The sequence below is a fragment of the Mustelus asterias genome, chromosome 18 (assembly GCF_964213995.1).
Source record: "Mustelus asterias chromosome 18, sMusAst1.hap1.1, whole genome shotgun sequence".
Taxonomy (NCBI): Eukaryota; Metazoa; Chordata; class Chondrichthyes; order Carcharhiniformes; family Triakidae; genus Mustelus; species Mustelus asterias.
Window position 1 is genome coordinate 11550539 of NC_135818.1, and position 19342 is coordinate 11569880.

Here is a 19342-nt window from a genome sequence, read left to right on the forward strand (position 1 = left end):
CCTTACGATTGAGGGAAGATCATGTACAAAGAGCCTCATGGAAGTGCTTTGTGAAATGCTTAGTAGCGTTGGAAGATTATTTTATTGCTATGCTCTACCAGTTAAGATGTGAGTAGATTTTTTTTTAATACTTTTCCAATTCAATCAAATCAAATCCAATTCAGAGTCTCAACAAGTTGAGACATTTCCGATCCAGGCTGACAAGACAGGGCAAGCGACCAAACCACCCTGTCCTGGGCCCGATCTACATGAGCCAAGCTGATTGGAAAAGGGGGAGGTTCCTCCTCCAAGACTTGGGCTCATTTGCATCTTAGCCAAAAGGCCGAGATGCCGCTTTTAAAAATTGCTTCATATGAAACATATGAAGCTTCAGTGCAACCTAATGACCTCAACCAAGTGCAGCATCCTCTCCATACTACACTTGATCTTAGCCAAAAGGCCGAGAAGCGATGTGAGTAGATTTTACCTTTGGTATGCAGAGTGTATTCTCTTTAAAAACCTTTGAGTGGCACATTACACTCCAATGTACATACCCTTAACCTTTTCATGGCTACATCATGCTGTTACAGATGTGTAAAATTGGCAGCAATTTCCACACTTCTGATCAGGGTGCTTGCTTTAATGCTTGTGAGAGCGCAGTAAGTTCATTTGCAATCACCCAGTGACAAATTGTAATCCAATTTGCCTGTGTTTTTTCCAAAGTTTCTTAAGGTTACTCCCATGGTATGCAGATTATTCCACAAAATGTCATTGGAATATCCCCATCTTATTCCAATTCTCATTTCTTTCCCCTTCACTTTCATCCTTGTGACCTTAACACCGGTACCATTCGCGAGAGTTTGAAATCTGTAACTGTCACTGTAAAGAAATGAAAACTGTACAGCACAGAAGGAGGCCACTCAGCCCATTGTGTCCATGCTAGCTCCTTGAAAGGGCTGTCCAATTAGCTCCTGCTCTTCTCCATAGCCCTGCATTTTGTTTTCTTTTTCATGTATTTTCCATTTTCCTGTTGAATCATAGAATCCCTACAGTACAGAAAGAGGCCATTCGGCCCATCGGGCCTGCACCGAAAACAATCCCACCCAGGCCCTATCTCCGTAACCCCAAGTATTTATCCTGTTAATCCCGCTGACACTAAGGGGCAATTTAGCATGGCCAATCCACCTAGCCCGCGCATCTTTGTGGGAGGAGACCGGAGCACCCGGAGAGGTGAGAACACGGGGAAGAACATGCAAACTCTACATAGATAGTCATCTGAGGCCGGAATCGAACCCAGGTCCCTGACACAGTGAGGCAACAGTGCTAACTGCTGTGCCACCCCATTGAATCTTATTTCAGGCAGTGCATTCCAGGTCATAGAAGCCACTGCATTAAAGAACTCTCCATTCTCTGCTGAGTTCCACTGGTTCTTTTTTAATCATCCTAATCGTATTCTCTGGCTACTAGCCTTCCTAGCTCCACTAACTGTCCTGGCTGGAGACAATACACATCTCTTTAATCTGTGTTTAACCCTCTCTCCACTTACATTGTCTATTCCTTTAAGACTTGATTACCTGTAAAGACTAACATTCCAACCAAATTGAGTTTGTATCTGTATATGCCCTGTTTGTGAACACAACTCCTCACTCACCTGAAGAAGGAGCCTGAGACTCCGAAAGCTTGTGCTGCCAAATAAACCTGTTGGACTTTAACCTGGTGTTGTGAGACTTCTTACTGTGTTTACCCCAGTCCAACGCCGGCATCCCCACATCATGACTAGCCTTCCTGCCAGTAACAACAGATTAAGGTTATTTATTAGTGTCACAAGTAGGCTTATATTAACACCACAGTGTAGTTACTGTGAAAATCCCCTAGTGTCGTCCTGCCTACTCTATAAAATCCTGTTTTAATTTTGAACAGTCGTATTACATTTTCTCAAACTCTCTCCTCTCTAATGATAACAACTCCATGCTCTTGTCTCTCTACATCGCTGAAACCCCTAGTTCCAAAAATTTTAACATGAACTGACTGAGTTATTTGTGCCTGCTGCCCAGATTTATTTTTCGAACCTAAACGGTTTTATATTTTCTTTCCCAGCTACTTATTACTGGTGGATCCTTTGGTCTCCGTGAATTTGCTCAGGTTCGCTACGATGTCCAGAAGGTGAAGAGAAAGGTGAGCAATAAAGGAATCTGCGGGCAATTCGTAGCGTCGTAGGAGCGCCACGGTGGCACAGTGGTTAGCGCTGCTGCCTCACAGCGCCAGTGTCCTGGGTTCGATTCCTGCCTTGGGCCACTGTCTGTGCGCAGTTTGCACGTTCTCCCCATGTCTGTGTGGGTTTCCTCCGGGCGCTCCGGTTTCCTCCCACAGTCTGAAAGACGTGCTGGTTAGATGCATTGGCCGTGCTAAATTCTCCCTCAGTGTACCCGAACAGGCACCGGAGTAGGGGATTTTTACAGCACCTTCATCGCAGTGTTAATGTAAGCCTACTTGTGACGAATAAATAAACTTTAAACTTGTATGTTTTTAAACTTGTCTGTCCACTGCCAAGCACATTAATCTGAAACTTGCCGCAAGTAATGATCATCGTTAGCAGCTGAAACCTATTCTCCAGCTAACTCTGTCTCAACCCTGCAATTTTCATTATTAAATCGATAGCATTGTTAATCTAGGAAATGGAAGTAATTTTTGAAGCAATTTTGTCCAGTGCTTTTTAAAATGAGCTGTACGTTACCTCTTTCCCCCCATCGCTTGAACTTCTTAAACTTGGCACTTGAGTAATTATCAATTGAAATGGAACTGTAGATCTCAAACATGTGTATTTTCTTTGCACTTAATTCCTACTTCTCCTGGAGGTGTTGATTTTTTCCTGGTGTTTTATCTAGGCGGCCCATTATCATGGATACATCAGCCAGGGCACTGAGTGTCACAGGCTATTCAGCTACAGAAAGAATCACAGCTATACTCACCTCTTGCCCATATACATGCTTTGATTGTGTGTGTGTGTGATTAGAAGCTGAATTTTCCTACCAAAGGCACATGACTCGGGGTGGTATGGTGGCACAGTGGTCAGCACTGCTGCCTCATAGTGCCAGAGACCCAGGTTCGATTCCCAGCTGGGGTCACTGTCTCCCCATGTCTGCGTGGGTTTCCTCTGGGTGCTGCGGTTTCCTCCCACAGTCGGAAAGACATGCAGGTTAGACGCATTGGCCGTGCTAAATTCTCCCTCGGTGTACCCGAACAGGCGCTGGAGTGTGGCGACTAGGGGATTTTCACAGTAACTTCATTGCAGTGTTATTGTAAGCCTACTTGTGACACTAATAAAATAAACTTTAAACTCCTCTCCAGTGGGAGGGAGGATCAAGGCTGTTTACTTTTTGTTAGCTGTTCGTCTTGCAAGCAAGGGTGGCAAGTGGTTAGCACTGCTGCCTCACAACACCAAAACCTGGGTTCGATTCCAGCCTTGGGTGACTGTCTGTGTGGAGAATCATAGAATCCCTACAGTGCAGAAGGAGGCCATTCGGCCCATTGAGTCTGCACCTACCACAATCCCACCCAGGCCCTATCTCCATAACCCCATGCATTTACTCTAGCTAGTCCCCCTGGCACTAAGGGGCAATTTAGCATGGCCATTCTGCCTAACCTGCACATCTTTGGACTGTGGGAGGAAGCCGGAGCACCCGGAGGAAACCCACGCAAACATTGGGAGTTTGCGTGGGTTTCCTCTGGGTGCTCTGGCAAACTCCACACAGACAGTGACCCACGCCGGGAATCGAACCCGGGTCCCTGGTGCTGAGAGGCAGCAATGCTAACCAGTGTGCCACTGTGCCGCCCCAAGTCTGCATGTTCTCCCCGTATCTGCGTGGGTTTCCTCCAGGTGCTCCGGTTTCTTCCCACACTCTAAAGATGTGCAGGTTAGGTGGATTGGCCATGCTAAATTGCCCCTTAGTGTTTAAAGATGTGCAGATTAGGTGGATTGGTTGTGTTGGATGTGTGGTGGTTACGGGGATAGGATGGAGGGGAGGGCCGGGGTAAAATGTTCTTTGAAAGTCGGTGCTGACTTATGGGCCAAGTGGCCTCTTCCTGCATTGTAGGGATTCTGTGGTTCTAAGTTAGTAAATTAAAGGGGCAAAATTGCCTTTGCGAGTCTACATTTTATTTAGGTTATGGCTTATTGTGAGTGAGTGCTGATCGATTGGACAGGTTTATGCTCGTTGCAGCTACATGTTGGCGAACAGAGTGGGCTATTTCTCTCCAAGCCGTATATTTTCTAAGCATTAATTTCATCTTGTCATTGCATGAACGGCAATGGCTTTGTACGATTCTAAAAGCTGGAATACGGGAAACATAGAAACATAGAAAGAAACATAGAAACCCTACAGTGCAGAAGGAGGCCATTCGGCCCATCGAGTCTGCACCGACCACAATCCCACCCAGGCCCTACCCCTCACATATTTACCCGCTAATCCCTCTAACTACACATCTCAGGGACAATTTTTAACCTGGCCAATCAACCTAACCCGCACATCTTTGGACTGTGGGAGGAAACCGGAGCACCCGGAGGAAACCCACGCAGACACGAGGAGAATGTGCAAACTCCACACAGACAGTGACCCGAGCCGGGAATCGAACCCAGGACCCTGGCGCTGTGAAGCAGCAGTGCTAACCACTGTGCTACCGTGCCGCCCCAACGGTTTAACATGGTCCCCTGGTAGAGAGGAGGACGAGGGGCTATCTTAGAATTTCAAGTGGTGTTAATTTCTCTGAGCAGGTGTTAAATTTAATTCCACTTCATCAGGTTTCAAGTGCTGTGTGTGTACCCTGACTCCAGTGGAAATGCCATGTGGAGGAAATGTGCAGTCTCTGCAATCTCACATTGTGCTGCTGAGCGTCTTTTAGGCAGCGAGCTATTTCTGTTCAGTGATGCTGAAGCTTGTTCCAAAGTTTGAATTTGGACATTGGGTAATTCACCTGCTCGACTGGCAACCGAGGTTGAGCAGGAGAAAGCCCTCGAGTGTCCAATTATGGACCTTAATCGGGGTATGGACGGGCTTCTCGTCTGAGGCCCTGCCCACTCCATCATGAAGTTGCATCTGGGTCGTGGCGGGCAAGATCACAGAGATAATCTCGTCCATGCAATTCCCCTCCCCCCCCCCCCCCCTCCACCTCAGAACTCGCTGAGGGGGAGCATAAGATTCTGGCCCAGGTGTGTCACTAGCAGTAGTTAGCACTGCTGCCTCATAGGGTCAGGGACCCAGGTTCAATTCCGGCATCAGGTCACTGTCTCTGTGGACTTCACACGTTCTCCGTGTGCCTGCGTGGGTTTCCTCCGGGTGCCTCCCAAAGATGTGCGGGTTAGGTGGATTGGCCATGCTAAATTAACCCTTAGTGACAGGGAGACTAGCTAGGGTAAATGTGTGGGGTTTTGGGAATAGGGCCTTGTTGGGATAGTGGTTGGTACAGACTCGATGGGCCAAATGGCCTCCTTCTGCACTGTAGGGATTCTATGATGATATAGAGAAAAGTTTTCCACGTGAAAGAAAGTCCAAAACTGGAGATCATTCTGTAAGATAGTGACTAATAAACCAGTGCCGAAATAAGGAGAAGCATCTTTAACACAGACTGGTTAGAATGTGGAACATGCTGCCATATGGTGCAGGTGAGGCAAGAAGCACAGACACAGTTAAGGATAAGCCAGATAAGGATAAGGTTGTGCCTAAAGGGGGAGATGAAGTCTGATGGGAGGAGGAATTATGTAACTAAACTCTGGGTTTCAGTAAGTGATGTGCCTCAAGACATTTCAATGTCAGGATTCATTTGTGTGTAATTTTTACATGGTTGATGCTTTTGATTTCTGTGAACAGTGCAGAACAGCAGTCCATTGTGTCATTTGGGTCTTATGTAATGTCTTTTATGTCGCTACCTCGATTTTCTTTGCATCAGTGTGAAACATATGGTCGGTCCAGTCAGTGAGCTGTGTTCCGCTCCTTTCCTGTATTCACTTCTAAAGCTCATTTGTTGTGTGGTTCTGATATCTTCCAGGGTTTATGGGCTATTAGTATACTTGCCATTGTAGTTGCCCTGACAATTGTAGCACTCGAAATTGATTTTGTGGATGCCTTCTAATGCTGCGTAAAATGCAAACCGTTGAAGCTCGATCGGAGGATGAATGCTGTAATGGGTGAATTGACTGTTGCAATGACTACCCTGTACAACAGGGAAAGCGATATTGGAGAATCTGACACGCCTGTTAATAGTGGGCAGAATTTCCCATTCCCACTAGTGGCGGGAATCGTGGTGGGGGAGGGGGGGGCGGAACATTTGGTGTGATGACAAAAGTCCACTTCCTGCTGGTGGGAATTTTGTTCTCCTGATTTTCATGGCGGATTAAGGCAGGTTGACCCTCTCACTGATCCATGCTGGGAACCACGTTTTACATCTCATGAATGCTCATTAAAAGGCCAACTTTCTGGAATTGCGTTCTCCATTTGAAAGGTTGTGCGAGCCTTAATTCATTAACGACCTTGGGGTACGTTAACACTTCTTTTGCCCACTTTTAACAGCATTGCCGCGAGATTTTGGGCGCTTCTTTCACAAGTTTCTCAGAGGCCGGGAACGGGATGCAGAATCAGTGGGGAGGGGGAATAAGGAGGTAGCACTGGGTGGTTAGATGGGAAAGGGGGGTGGGATTAGGATGGGAGGTGACAAGGAACCGAATAGAGTTGTGAAAGAGTGTCCCAAGGCAAGACTCATAAGACTGTTCGGGGGGTATTCATTGTCTGTCCTGGGGCTGAGACCATGGTATTGGGGGCATATTCAGCAGATGGGCATCACGCTGGCACAGTGGTTAGCACTGCTGTCTCACAGCGCCAAGGGACCGGGTTTGATTCCCGGCTTAGGTGACTGTGGGAACATAGAACAGTACAGCACAGAACAGGCCCTTCGGCCCACGATGTTGTGCCGAGCTTTATCTGAAACCAAGATCAAGCTATCCCACTCCCTATCATCCTGGTGTGCTCCATGTGCCTTGGGAGTGTGCACGTTCTCCCTATGTTTGCATGGGTTTCTTCCAGGTGCTCCGGTTTCCTGCCACAGTCTAAAGATGTGCGGGTGAGGTTTAAAGTTTATTTATGATTGTCACAAGTAGGCTTACATTTACACTGCAATGGAGTTACTGCGTGGAAATCCCCTACTCACCACATATATGGGTACGCTGAGAGAGAATTTAGCATGGCCAATGCATCTACCCAGCACGTCTTTCGGACTGTGGGAGGAAACTGGAGCACCCGGAGGAAACCCACGCAGACTCTACATAGACAGTGATCTAAGCCGGGAATCGAAGCTGGGTCCCTGGCACTGTGAGGCCATGCTAAATTGTCCCTTAGTGTCAGGGGGATTAGCAGGGTAAATGTGTGGGTTACGGGGATAGAGCCTGAGTGGGTTTGTGGTCGGTGCAGGCTCGATGGTCCAAATGGCCTTCTGCACTGTAAGGAATCTGAGATTCAGATTGTCCTGGGACAGAGGCCCCGCTGTCGGGGGCATATTAAACAGACTGTCCTGGGGCTGTGCGGGCCGTGTTGGGGGGCGCTGCACGACATCCATGTCTTGACCCTGGTCTTGGGTGGGGGAATCTTTCTCTGTGCAGTGAGCATCGTGCACAGAGTGTGCAGGGTGTGTGGTCAGTCACCAAAGGAGTTTTTGGCTGGGGTTGAGAGGCATGGTATTATGAGGCCCTTAGTGTCAGGGGGATTAGCAGGGTAAAAACGTTGGGTGTTGGGGATAGGGCCTGGGTGGGATTGTTGTCAGTGCAGGCTCGATGGGCTGAATGGCCTCCTTCGGCACTGCAGGATTCTATAATACATCATGGGGGAGATATTGGGTGATCTCATGATTGGGGGGGGGGGGGGGGGGGTCGGGGCCACAGTGCAGGCGGCCTCGAGAACGGGACAGGCCTGGTGAACAAAAAGCATCAACATTAAAGCGATCGAGGGAAGGACAGGAATATCAGTATGTGAGCTCGAGGCTAACGAGGAGACTGGATAGTGATCAGAGGCAGGGGAGTTTGGGGGCAGTGATGATGGAGGAGGATGGGAGGAAGTTGCTCTTCAGGAATATAAATGGTGCCATTGTTCAGTTCATCTTTGAATTCCAAAATACATTTTGAATAAGTCTCTCGATGAGGTCTAAGGCTGTGTGGGATTTGATTTGCTTTGATTTATTATTGTCATGTATTGAGATACAGTGAAAAGTATTGCTTCTTGCGTGCTATACAGACAAAGCATACCGTTCATAGAGTACACCGGGGAGAAGGAAAGGAGCAGGTGCAGAATGAAGTGTTACAGTCATAGCGAGGATGTATAGTCAGATCAGGTTAATATTAGGTCGGTCCATTCAAACGTTCTGACAAAGGGTCATCCAGACTCTCAACATTGGCTCTATTCTCTCCCCACAGACGCTGACAGACCTGCTGAGATTTTCCAGCATTTTGTGTTTTTGTTTCAGATTCCAGCACCTGCAGTACTTTGCTTTTATCCATTCAAAAGTCTGATGGCAGCAGGGAAGAAGCTGTTCTTGAGTCGGTTGGTACGTGACCTCAGACTTTTGTATCTTTTCCCCAGTGGAAGAAGGTGGAGGAGAGAATGTCCGGGGTGCATGGGGTCCTTGATCATGCTGGCTGCTTTTCTGAGGCAGTGGGAAGTGTAGACAGAGTCAATGGATGGGAGGCTGGTTTGTGTGATGGACTGGGCTATGTTCACAACCCTTTGTAACTCTGACGAAGGGTCACCTAGATTCGAAACGTTGGCTCTATTCTCTCCCCACAGATGCTGTCAGATCCGATCCGTTGAGATTTTCCAGCATTTCTCTGTTTCCAATGTCCACGGTATTTTGCATTTATCTTTGTAGTTTCTTGCGGTCTTGGTCAGAGCAGGAGGAGTTTAGCACAGCTGTTGAGGGGGCATTCCGTAACCGTGCTGCTTAAAGTATGGAGAGCGTGGCTCAGTGCTGGACTTGTGCAGAATGAATGAGCTTGGCTGCTTTTCTAATGATGTGCGTTCAGGCGACAGTTGGGTTAGGTGCTCTGCCGAATGTGGTCTCAATTGGCATCTGATCCACACACAGACCCGTTAGAGTGGATGCAGACTCCAAGAATCAGTGGCCACATCCGCCACACGAGGCAGCATGGGCTATACAAGCCTCCATCTTCCCAGTGCATTGGTCTTTACATTCACGGCACCATGCTTCCAGTGATGGACTGAGGACCCACAGTTGTTGTAAAAGTCCCTGGAGAGACAGCCAACACAAGGCTGAATGTGGCTCCTCCGACTTGGGTCCTTGTTCTCTAATGACCGCACTTGTGAATGCACGTTCACGTCTGGGGGGAAAGATCACAGCTGTCGTTCTCCAGGATGATATTCCGCAAGGGGTAGACTTAGTTTGTACATTGCATACCAAGGGAAAATCAGTGGCTGGAGACTGCATAGCTGCCTTATATAAGGAGGAAGACAACTCAATGGGAAATAACACTGATTACTCACAGAAACCAGGAGGAGTTGAGAATGCAAGCTGCTGGCAAATAAAGAGGAGGGGCTTGTCAACACTTGGCACAGCTCAGGTAAGATGGCCGCCATGAGGAACAGCAGCAGCGGGGCCCCAGGAAGGTCCAGATACTGACAGAGAACCAAATCCACAAGACATTTGGTGCAACCAAGGATCTACAGGCAGTGTGGCTCATACATGGAGATGAGCAAAGGACAAAGCCGCAGGCACCTTTGCTTGTCTAGGGATGTGGCAGCTCATCTTCTCCACCTGCACTGCATGGACTGGGAGGGCATCCAATGCCAGTGTACTCGAGATTTTGCCACGCTCAATTTTTCCGTCAGTGGATCTTTCTCAGACTCAACTGGGGACCTCTGCGAGGCCTCACAATCATAGAATCTTCAGTGCAAAAGGAGGCCATTCGGCCCATCGAGCCTGCACTGACAACAATCCCACCCAGATCCTATCCCCGTAACCCCACATATTTACAGTCTTAATTTCCCTAACACTAAGGAGCAATTTAACATGACCAATCCACTTAACCCGCACATCTTTGGAGTGTGGGAGGAAACCGGTGCACCCGGAGGAAACCCACGCAGACTCGACAAGAATGTGCAAACTCCACACAGGCAGTGATCCAAAGCTGGGAATAGAACCTGGGTCCCTGGCGCTGTGAGACAGCAGTGCTAACCACTGTGGTGCCAATTGGTGACACAAATGCATAAGGAAAGTGACTATTGCCTTTTTCAATCAAGCAGTTCTGTAAGGATGATGAAGCAAGCCAGACTGCCAGAGCTGTGTGACTCAGTGACCTCCGGCTTCCCAAAGCGCAGGGGGCCATTGGCTGCAAGCATGCGGCCTTGGACAGAATGCGGTCAAGTCCTTCCATCCTTCGCTCCAGCCTGTTGGTCTCTGATAGGTTGCCTGATGTTCCCCTGCCTGCCTCCACATTGCTCTCCTGGCCCGATTGCAATGGCTCATCATCAAACTCAGTTCATGGCTTTATCTACTCCAGCCATCCTCTGAGTGTCAGAGACCTTGGCTGTCTCTGCCTCTGCCTGCTGTGGACTCATGTCAACGATTATTTATCAGATTGTGAATCCAAATCCCTGCCAGCTCAGCCACGAGATTCCACGAGCTCCTCGCTGCTACGTAAATAACTTGCCGAAAAGTGGAAAATCCAGTGTGAAAAATCAACCTCATCACCCAGTGGGAATCACTCCCGCTTTCCCGCCCACCACCACACTTAGTCTCCTGAATGGAACATTTCACCAGGTGACTCACTTATTTTTAGTATTAAACTATGAATTGTAATGTATTTTACAGACCTTTTTAATATTGTACCACAATCACGTTGTGAGAACTTGGTTAGCTCCTTGGTTAGTTGGCTAGAGGACGTTGCAGAATAACAGCAACAGGCCCGGATCCAAACCCTGTACCGGCTGAGGTAGTTGCTGGGGCCTACCTCTTGGATTTGCATCAGTGATACCGTGGCCATGGTTAACAACACTCGTGAATGAAAAGGTCATGAACGTAGCCCAGTCCATCACGCAAACCAGCCTCCCATCCATTGACTCTGTCTACGCTTCTCGGTGCCTCGGAAAAGCAGCCAGCATAATCAATGACTCCACGCACCCCGGACATTCTTTCTCCCACTTTCTTCCGTCAGGAAAAAGAAACACAAGTCTGAGGATGCGCACCAACCAACTCATGAACAGCTTCTTTCCTGCTGCCATCAGACTTTTGAATGGACCTACCTCGTATTAAGGTGATCTTTCTCTACACCCTAGCTATGACTGTAACATTACATTCTGCACTCGCTCCTTTTCTTCTCTATGAACGGTATGCTTTGTCTATATAGCACGCAAGAAACAATACTTTTCACTATATACTAATACATGTGACAATAAATCAAGTCATATCAAATCACTTAGACAATCATCTTGAACCTTCACTTGGGTCTTAATTAGTTTAAATAAGGTGTATTTGTGTTCCCTTATACTGTACGTAAGGAGATTTTCAATATCTGTGCCCAAGTTTAGAACAACACCAGGTTAAAGTCCAACAGGTTTATTTGGAATCACGAGCTTTCGGAGCGCTGCTCCTTCTTCAGGTGAGCGGAAGTTAGTTCACAAACATGGCATACATTGTGATATATGTTTGTCAGATATATTGTGTCTTTGCCTATATATGCCGTGTTTGTGAACTAACCTCCACTCACCTGAGGAAGGAGCAGCGCTCCGAAAGCTCGTGATTCCAAATAAACCTATTGGACTTTAACCTGGTGTTGTGAGACTTCTTATTGTGCCCACCCCAGTCCAATGCCAGCATCTCCACCTCAAGTTCAGAACAACTTTGTTTAGTCACCAATCTGGAAACTGACAGGCTGATTTCCCAAGCCTGATCGCCTGTGAGTATCTGCACAGTTAATCAGGTCAGTCCTATTTTGCTTTGTTACGTATTCTGAACTTCCCATTGCACTGAGATTTTGTAGAGTTTGAAATGGCAGTATTGACAAGCAAGACCTCAGTTACGTTCCTCTGTCATGTGTAATGCTCGGATCCGTGCTCTCCTGCTGCAAAGGAACCAGGCACAAAATGCTGTGTTTTCAGATGATGCATTTTGAGTCAGCAGCAGATGGCTCGTTGGCAAGATTTAAAACGCAGATGTAGTGGGACAGCTGGAATGGAGGAATCTTTAGAATGCTGTTTTTCCATTGGGAATATTTGTTGATGGGGGAGGGGGGGGTTAGTTGTATGTTGGGGGGTACAGAATTTCGACAGCCAGCTTGTGTGGCAAATAGGATGGAATAATTTTTTCAGTTTATTTATTAGTGTCACAAGTAGACTTACATTAACACTGTTCGGGTACACAGAGAGAGAATTTAGCATGGCCAATGTACCACGTCTTTCGGACTGTGGGAGGAAACTGGAGCACCCGGAGGAAACCCACGCAGACACGGTGCAGATTCCATACAGACAGTGATCCAAGCTGGGAATTGAACCCTGGTTCCTGGCACTGTGAGGCAGCAGTGCTAACCACTGTGCCACCGTGCCACCCTGAACCCAAAGCTGTTAAGTTGTGGCTCAACTTTACCCTGTCACACAGCAAACAGTTGTTGATGTTGACTCTCTTCCTGCACTTAGTGGCGCACAAGGCATTCTTTCATCTGTTTCAAAGCGAAGTTTTGTCTTGGAACAGATCGCTAGTCCATCAGAGGCTTATAGCTTGAGGGGTGCCACTTCACATCAAGTGTGGCTGACCAGGAGTCTCCCTCGCTCTTAGCTCCAACCATTGGCATGTTTGGAAGGATTTTACATGTCGACAGTCAACCTGTTTGCTCACATTATTTGCACGCTTACCTTGGCCATCAAGTCCTTGGGTGGGACTCAAACCCGGAGCTTCTGGCTCAGAGACAGGGACACTAACCCACTGTGCCACAAGACATATAGCTTACAGTGCATGACCTAAATGATCATAGAATCATAGAATCCCTGCAGTACAGGAGGCGGCCATTCGGCCCAGCAAGTCTGCACCGATCACAATCCCACCCAGGCCCTATTCCCGTAACCCTCATTTACCCTGCTAATCCTCGACACTAGGGGAAATTTAGCATGGCCAATCCGCCTAACCCGCACATCTTTGGAATGTGGGAGGAAACCAGAGCACCCGGAGGAAACCCACGCAGACGGGGAGAATGTGCAAACTCTGCACAGACAGTGACCTGAGGCTAGAATTGAACCTGGGTCCCTGGCGCTGTGAGGCAGCAGTGCTAACCACTGTGTCACTGTGCCGCACCAAATTATGATTGCAAATAAAACAAAAACCCAGAGGCAACTGATGAGTGTTGCAAAGTTAGACCTGGTGGGTGCTAAAAACACAGATTTCCAATAATTTGTATTAATAGATCGTGTGATTAACCTTGTCTAATTTGCCATTCCTGCAGTCTCAGTTCAGCAAGTGCTTGTTGATTATGTATTCGAACTTGTGCGTTCAGGTCCCAAATGAAGCACCCTCTCTAATTCCGGTTGCTAGTTCAGGAGCAGTACTGATCAGTATCTGGTCATGCAGTCAGGTAGAAGCAGGTTTGGGTCGAGCCTTCTGCTGTAGTCTAACACATTTTAGAAACACCATATGGATATATTCCCTGGTGTTGCTCTCGGTAAGACAGATGTTGCAATCTCTTATAAGGTAAGAATCAATATCCCGTGCGACACTCGGGGCTTCCTGCTGCCACGGCAAAGCTGCTTGGGTCACGAGTTTAATTAAGTAGAGGTCAAAGTTTAATTGGTCATCAGGTTGACGAACTCTGGCTTTAATTTCTTTATTGTGTGTAGTGAGCTAAATCAGATTGGACATGGTGGTGTGAAATTTCCTTTACAATGTTAGTACATCCACAGTGCAGTCGTGGCAGTGAGCTGTTTTCCATTTTGGACAGTTCACAGGCGCTGACTCGGGCTGCACCAGGAGTGCACGGATGTCGGTTCTGGCAGGGTCAGGAGAGAACAAGTATTGTCTCTGGCTGCGCCGTGAGTGTGTTATTGCCAGGACTAGCTATGCATTCTCTCGGCAAAGGCAAGAGGAGGTCAAAAGTGAAAATGCTGGAAAATCTCAGCAGGTCTGGCAGCATCTGGAAGGAGAGAAAAGCGCTGACGTTTCGAGTCCAGATGACCCTTTGTCAAAGCTAAAAGGCATAGAAAATAAAACTGGGGACAGGGACAGCTTTGGGAGAGAGTAAGACTGTGCTGCTGAAGAGAGATGTCGAGTGTCTAAATGAAACTCGGGACAGGGACTGCCATGAGCACCTATTAGCTTTTCCCCTTGTTTTTGTGGCTATGACTCATCTCTCATTCCCTCACCCTGCAGTATAAATATCTCCCACTTTCTCTGTCTTTTAGCTTTGACACAGGATCATCTGGACTTGAAACGTCAGCGCTTTTCTCTCCTTGCAGATGCTGCCAGACCTGCTGAGATTTTCCAGCATTTTCTCTTTTGGTTTCAGATTCCAGCATCCGCAGTAATTTGCTTTTATTTTGGCAAGGGCATGTGATGGCCTAGTGCTATTATTGCTGGACTATTAATCCAGAAACTCAACTAATGTCCTGGGGACCAGGGTTCGAATCCTGCCACGGCAGCTGGTGGAATTTGAATTCGATAAAAAATATCTGGAATTAAGAATCAACTGATGACCATGAACCCATTGTTGATTGTCGGGAAAAACCCATCTGGTTCACTAATGTCCTTCAGGGAAGGAAATCTGCCATCCTTACCTGGTCTGGCTTACATGTGACTCCAGAGCCACAGCAATGTGGTTGACTCTCAACTGCCCTCTGAAATGGCCGAGCAAGTCACTCAGTTCAAAGGCAACTAGGGATAGGCAATAAACGCTGGGCCAGCCAGCGACGCCCATGTCTCATGAATGAATTTTTTAAAATCTGGACAGTGAAACTTGCCTTCATCTCCAATGTGCCAGCTGAACCGGCTGAGGAATGGAGTATTTTGAAGAATATTCTGTAGGGCGAAGGGGAACAGTCAGAAGTCAGAGTCCATTTTGGAACCAAAGGCACAGAAATGAAAACACCTCCTACAGTCAGAATTTCAGGAGTTTTAGGTTAAGTCCACAGCTGGAAGCTGAGTTGTTAGTCCCTGGATTATTGCCAGCACCCCAGGAGCAACAAAGAAAATTACAGCACAGGAGCAGGTCCTTCGGCCCTCCAAGCCTGCAAGGACAGTGTTGCCCGTCTGAACTAAAGCCCCTTGCCCTTCCAGGGAAATACTCTTCTATTCCCACCCTATTCATGTATTTGTCAAGACGCACCTTAGAAGTCACTATCGTTTCTGCTTCCACTTCTCCTGGCAGCTAAGGAGGCCATTTGGCCCATCTAGCCTTCATCGGCAACACTCCCACCCAGACCCTAATCCCGTAACCCCACATATTTACCCTGCTAATCCCTCTGACACAAAAGGATAATTTTGCATGGCCAATCCACCAGCACATCTTTGGACTGTGGGAGGAAACTCACGCAGACATGGGGAGAACGTGCAAACTCCACACAAGGCTTGAATCGAATCCGGGTTCCTGACGCTGTGAGGCAGCAATGTTAACCACTGTGCCACCCATAAAGGAAGTGATCAAAGGGCTCGTGTGGGATTTGAGCCCAGGACCTCTCGCATGTTCATCGATTGAAATACCCTAAGCAAGAATCATACCACTAGATCAATGAGCCTGCAAGGTGAGATCTGTTCAATTCGCCTGGCTGGAGGAATAGTGCAGGTTGGAGAGCTTCAGCGTCCTGGAATATTGTGCGATTGCTGGAAGGACCAACGGAAGATGGAAAGGTTGCATCTCAGCGGAGCTGGGACAAAGAGCCTCACAGGAGGTGGAACTGGTGCTTTGAGGGGGAGTTCTGAGCTAATGTGACATGGTGGGGGGGCGGGGAACGATGGGCGTTGGTAACACACAGACCAGCATTAAGTATGAGAGCGAAGATACACAGCAGAGTGGGAAAGATAACAGCTTAAAATAAAGGTTGATTCATCAATAGGAAGGGGGAGGGTGTGTTAGTGGGTGTGGAAATGTGAGGTAGCACAGGATGGAGCATGTACCTCAACAACTGAGACATCAATAACTACATAGCTAGGAGGAAAATAGCAATAATGGAAACCTGGCTCAGACAAGAGGAGGATTGAGAATTTAATATTCCTTGCTGCAAAAGTATTTGGGAAAGATGGGGGAGATGCAACAAAGAGTGGGGAGATGGCGTTGTTGATCAAAGATACTGCTCCAGTACAGGAAGGTTCAAAGAGACAGACATTATTTGGTTAGAATTATGTGGATATGTCGGGGTGGGCACAGTAAGAAGCCTCACAACAGCAGGTTAAAATCCAACAGGTTCATTTGGAATCACGAGCTTTCGGAGCGCTGCTCCTTCCTCAGGTGAGTGGACAGGTAGGTTTCACACAAACTGCATATATAGACAGAGACTCAATTGCAAGATAATGGTTGGAATGTGAGTCTTTTCAGGTAATCAAGTCTTTTCAGATACAGACAACCCAAGTGGAGAGAGGGATAATCACAGGTTAAAGAGGTGTGAATTGTTTCAAGCCAGGACAGTTGGTAGGATTTTGCAAACCCAGGCCAAATAGTAGGGTTACATGTAGTGTGACATGAACCCAAGATCCCGGTTGAGGCGGTCCTCATGCGTGTGGAACTTGGCTGAAGCACCTTGGCTATATATGCCGTGTTTGTGAAACCTCCCTCTCCATTCACCTGAGGAAGGAGCAGTGCTCCGAAAGCTCGCGAATCCAAATAAACCTGTTGGACTTTAACCTGGTGTTGTGAGACTTCTTACTGGTTAGGATTAAGGAAAAGCTGTCGGAATGCTGCAATTTGGCCCCCCAGGATGCAGAGGCGCAAATTTGCAGCTGAACATTTTTAAACAAATTTACTGCAGGTAGGTGTTTCAATGTGCACGAAAGGTAAAATTACAGTTGTGATGAATTGCACAAATAGCACGTTTTACCATTTCAGCAATACGGTCGTAATGGGAGAAAATATACCACGTGGTCAGAGCCAGTGCGCAGCTTAAAATTAAAGTGAAATGATGTGTAACTGTCCACAAAAGGCCATTAAAAATATAATTCAAAACATTCATTACATAGAACTCAAATGCAGCATTCGATTCTGCATCTCACAAAACTGTCTGCATATTAAAAATATAATACATTCATTTATTATATGTTGTGCAACAGTTGATTTCCCCCCGCTCCTTTTTAGGAACAGCACAGCGGCACAGTGGTTAGCGCTGCTGCCTCACAGCGCCAGGGACCCGGGTTCAATTCCTGGTTCGGGGCACTGTCTGTGTGGAGTTTGCATGTTCCCCCCCTGTGTGTGGGTTTCCTCCGGGTGCTCCGGTTTCCTCCTAAAGTCGGAAAGACCTGCTGGTTAGGTGCATTGGCCGTGCTAAATTCTCCCTCGATGTACCGGAACAGGTGCCGGAGTGTGGCGACTAGGGGATTTACACACAAACTTCATTGCGGTGTAAGCCTACTTGTGACACTAGTAAATAAATTTAAAAATCATCCTCAGCAGTGCTAGCTTGCTTCAGTTGACTGTTCCAATGCTGGAGCTTGCACACTATAGATCAACACCCGATTGCAATGCTGAGAGGACATGCTCCCTGCTGGATGTTCTATTGCCCATTGAGATATAAGATCACAGAATCCCAGCAGTGCAGAAGGAGGCCATGTGGCCCATCGAGCCTGCACCAACTCTCTGACAACAATCCCACCCAGCCCCTAACCCCTCGTATTTATCCCGCTAATGCTCCTAACCTGCACATCTTGGGACACGAAGGGGCAATTTAGCATAGCTAGTCCACCCAACCAGCGCATCTTTGGACTGTGGGAGGAAACCGGAGCACCCGGAGGAAACCCTCGCAGACACTGGGAGAACGCACAATCTTCACACAGACAGTGACCCAAGCCGGGAATCGAACCCCTGACACTGTGAGGCAGCAGTGTGCCTGTTTCATAGATTTAGTTCATAGAATCACTACAGTTCAGGCGGAGGCCATTCGGCCCATCGAGTCTGTACCAACCACATTCCCACCATGCCCCTATTCCTGGAACCCCACACATTTATCCCACTAATCCCCGTGACTCAGGAATTTTCCAATTCTGCACGCCTGACCCGAGAGCAAAGATCCAGGTCCATGTTTTTTTTAATTAATTCGTGGGACATGGGCGTCGCTGGCTGGCCAGTTTTATTGCCCATCCCTAGCTACCCGAGAGCAGTTGACAGTCAACCACATTGCTGTGGCTCTGGAGTCACATGTAGGCCAGACCAGGTAAGGACAGCAGATTTCCTTCCCTAAAGGACATTAGTGAACCAGATGGGTTCTTACAACAATCGACAATGGTTTCACGGTCATCAGTAGATTCTTCATTTCAGATATTTTCTATTGAATTCAAATTTGAACCCCGGTCCCCTGAACATTAGTTGGGTTTCTGGATTAATAGTCTAGCGATAATACCATTAGGCCATCGGCTCCCCTATGTCCAAAGAAGCACTGATATTGTGAGTTAATGACAGTTAATGTTCTTGTTACATTTAGTCCTCTCAATCGTAGAAAGCTGCGTTACTTCTAAACCCAACTTGTCACCAGAATTTATTTTGGCACAACAAACAGCAAATTCGGAAGAAACCCGCAGCAGGCCTGGCAGCACTCATGATGAGGGTAACAGAGGCCTAAATGTTTGGCAGAGGCCTAAGTGTCTCTGGCATAACCATAATGGTACCCAAGCTCCAATTCTGCAAGTCCCACCTCCAAACCTGGCAGCCACCATTTTCACCAGGATGGGGTTGTTGGGGGAAATGGGTCGGGTTGGAGTTTGAATATCGGTGGTTCATAGGGGTAGCTTCCCATATAAAACTGCAGCTGCACAGGCTCCCAAGGGTTTTCCTTCTGAACCTTGGCCGACTCACTCCTTGCTGAAGGCCTGCTGCATTCCTAACTTCTGATGAAAAGGACGGCACAGTGGCACAGTGGTTAGCACTGCTGCCTCACAGCACCAGGGACCCAAGTTCGATTCCTGGCTTGGGTCACTGTCTGTGCGGAGACTGCACGTTCTCCCCGTGTCTGCGTGGGTTTCCTCCTGGTGCTCCAGTTTCCTCCCACAGTCTAAAGATGTGTGGGTTAGGTTGATTGGCCGTGCTAAATTGCCTACTAAATGTCAGTGGGATTAGCGGGGTGGGTGCGGGAGTAGGGCCTGGGTGGGATTGTGGTCGATGCGGACTCGATGGGCCGAATGGCCTCCTTCTGCA

The 19342-nt window shown here is 47.7% G+C and overlaps 1 protein-coding gene and 1 pseudogene across 1 annotated transcript in view; one reads left to right on the forward strand and one right to left on the reverse strand.

The window, feature by feature from the left end:
- The window catches only part of cox16 (cytochrome c oxidase assembly factor COX16), a 64617-nt gene that overhangs the window by 19806 nt on the left and 25469 nt on the right, over window positions 1-19342 (forward strand). Inside the window, exon 2 of the mRNA XM_078233353.1 lies at window positions 2077-2154. Coding sequence (XP_078089479.1) covers window positions 2077-2154 — 78 coding nt within the window. The remainder of the gene's footprint in view (window positions 1-2076; window positions 2155-19342) is intronic.
- Window positions 242-451, reverse strand: LOC144507439 (U2 spliceosomal RNA; annotated as a pseudogene).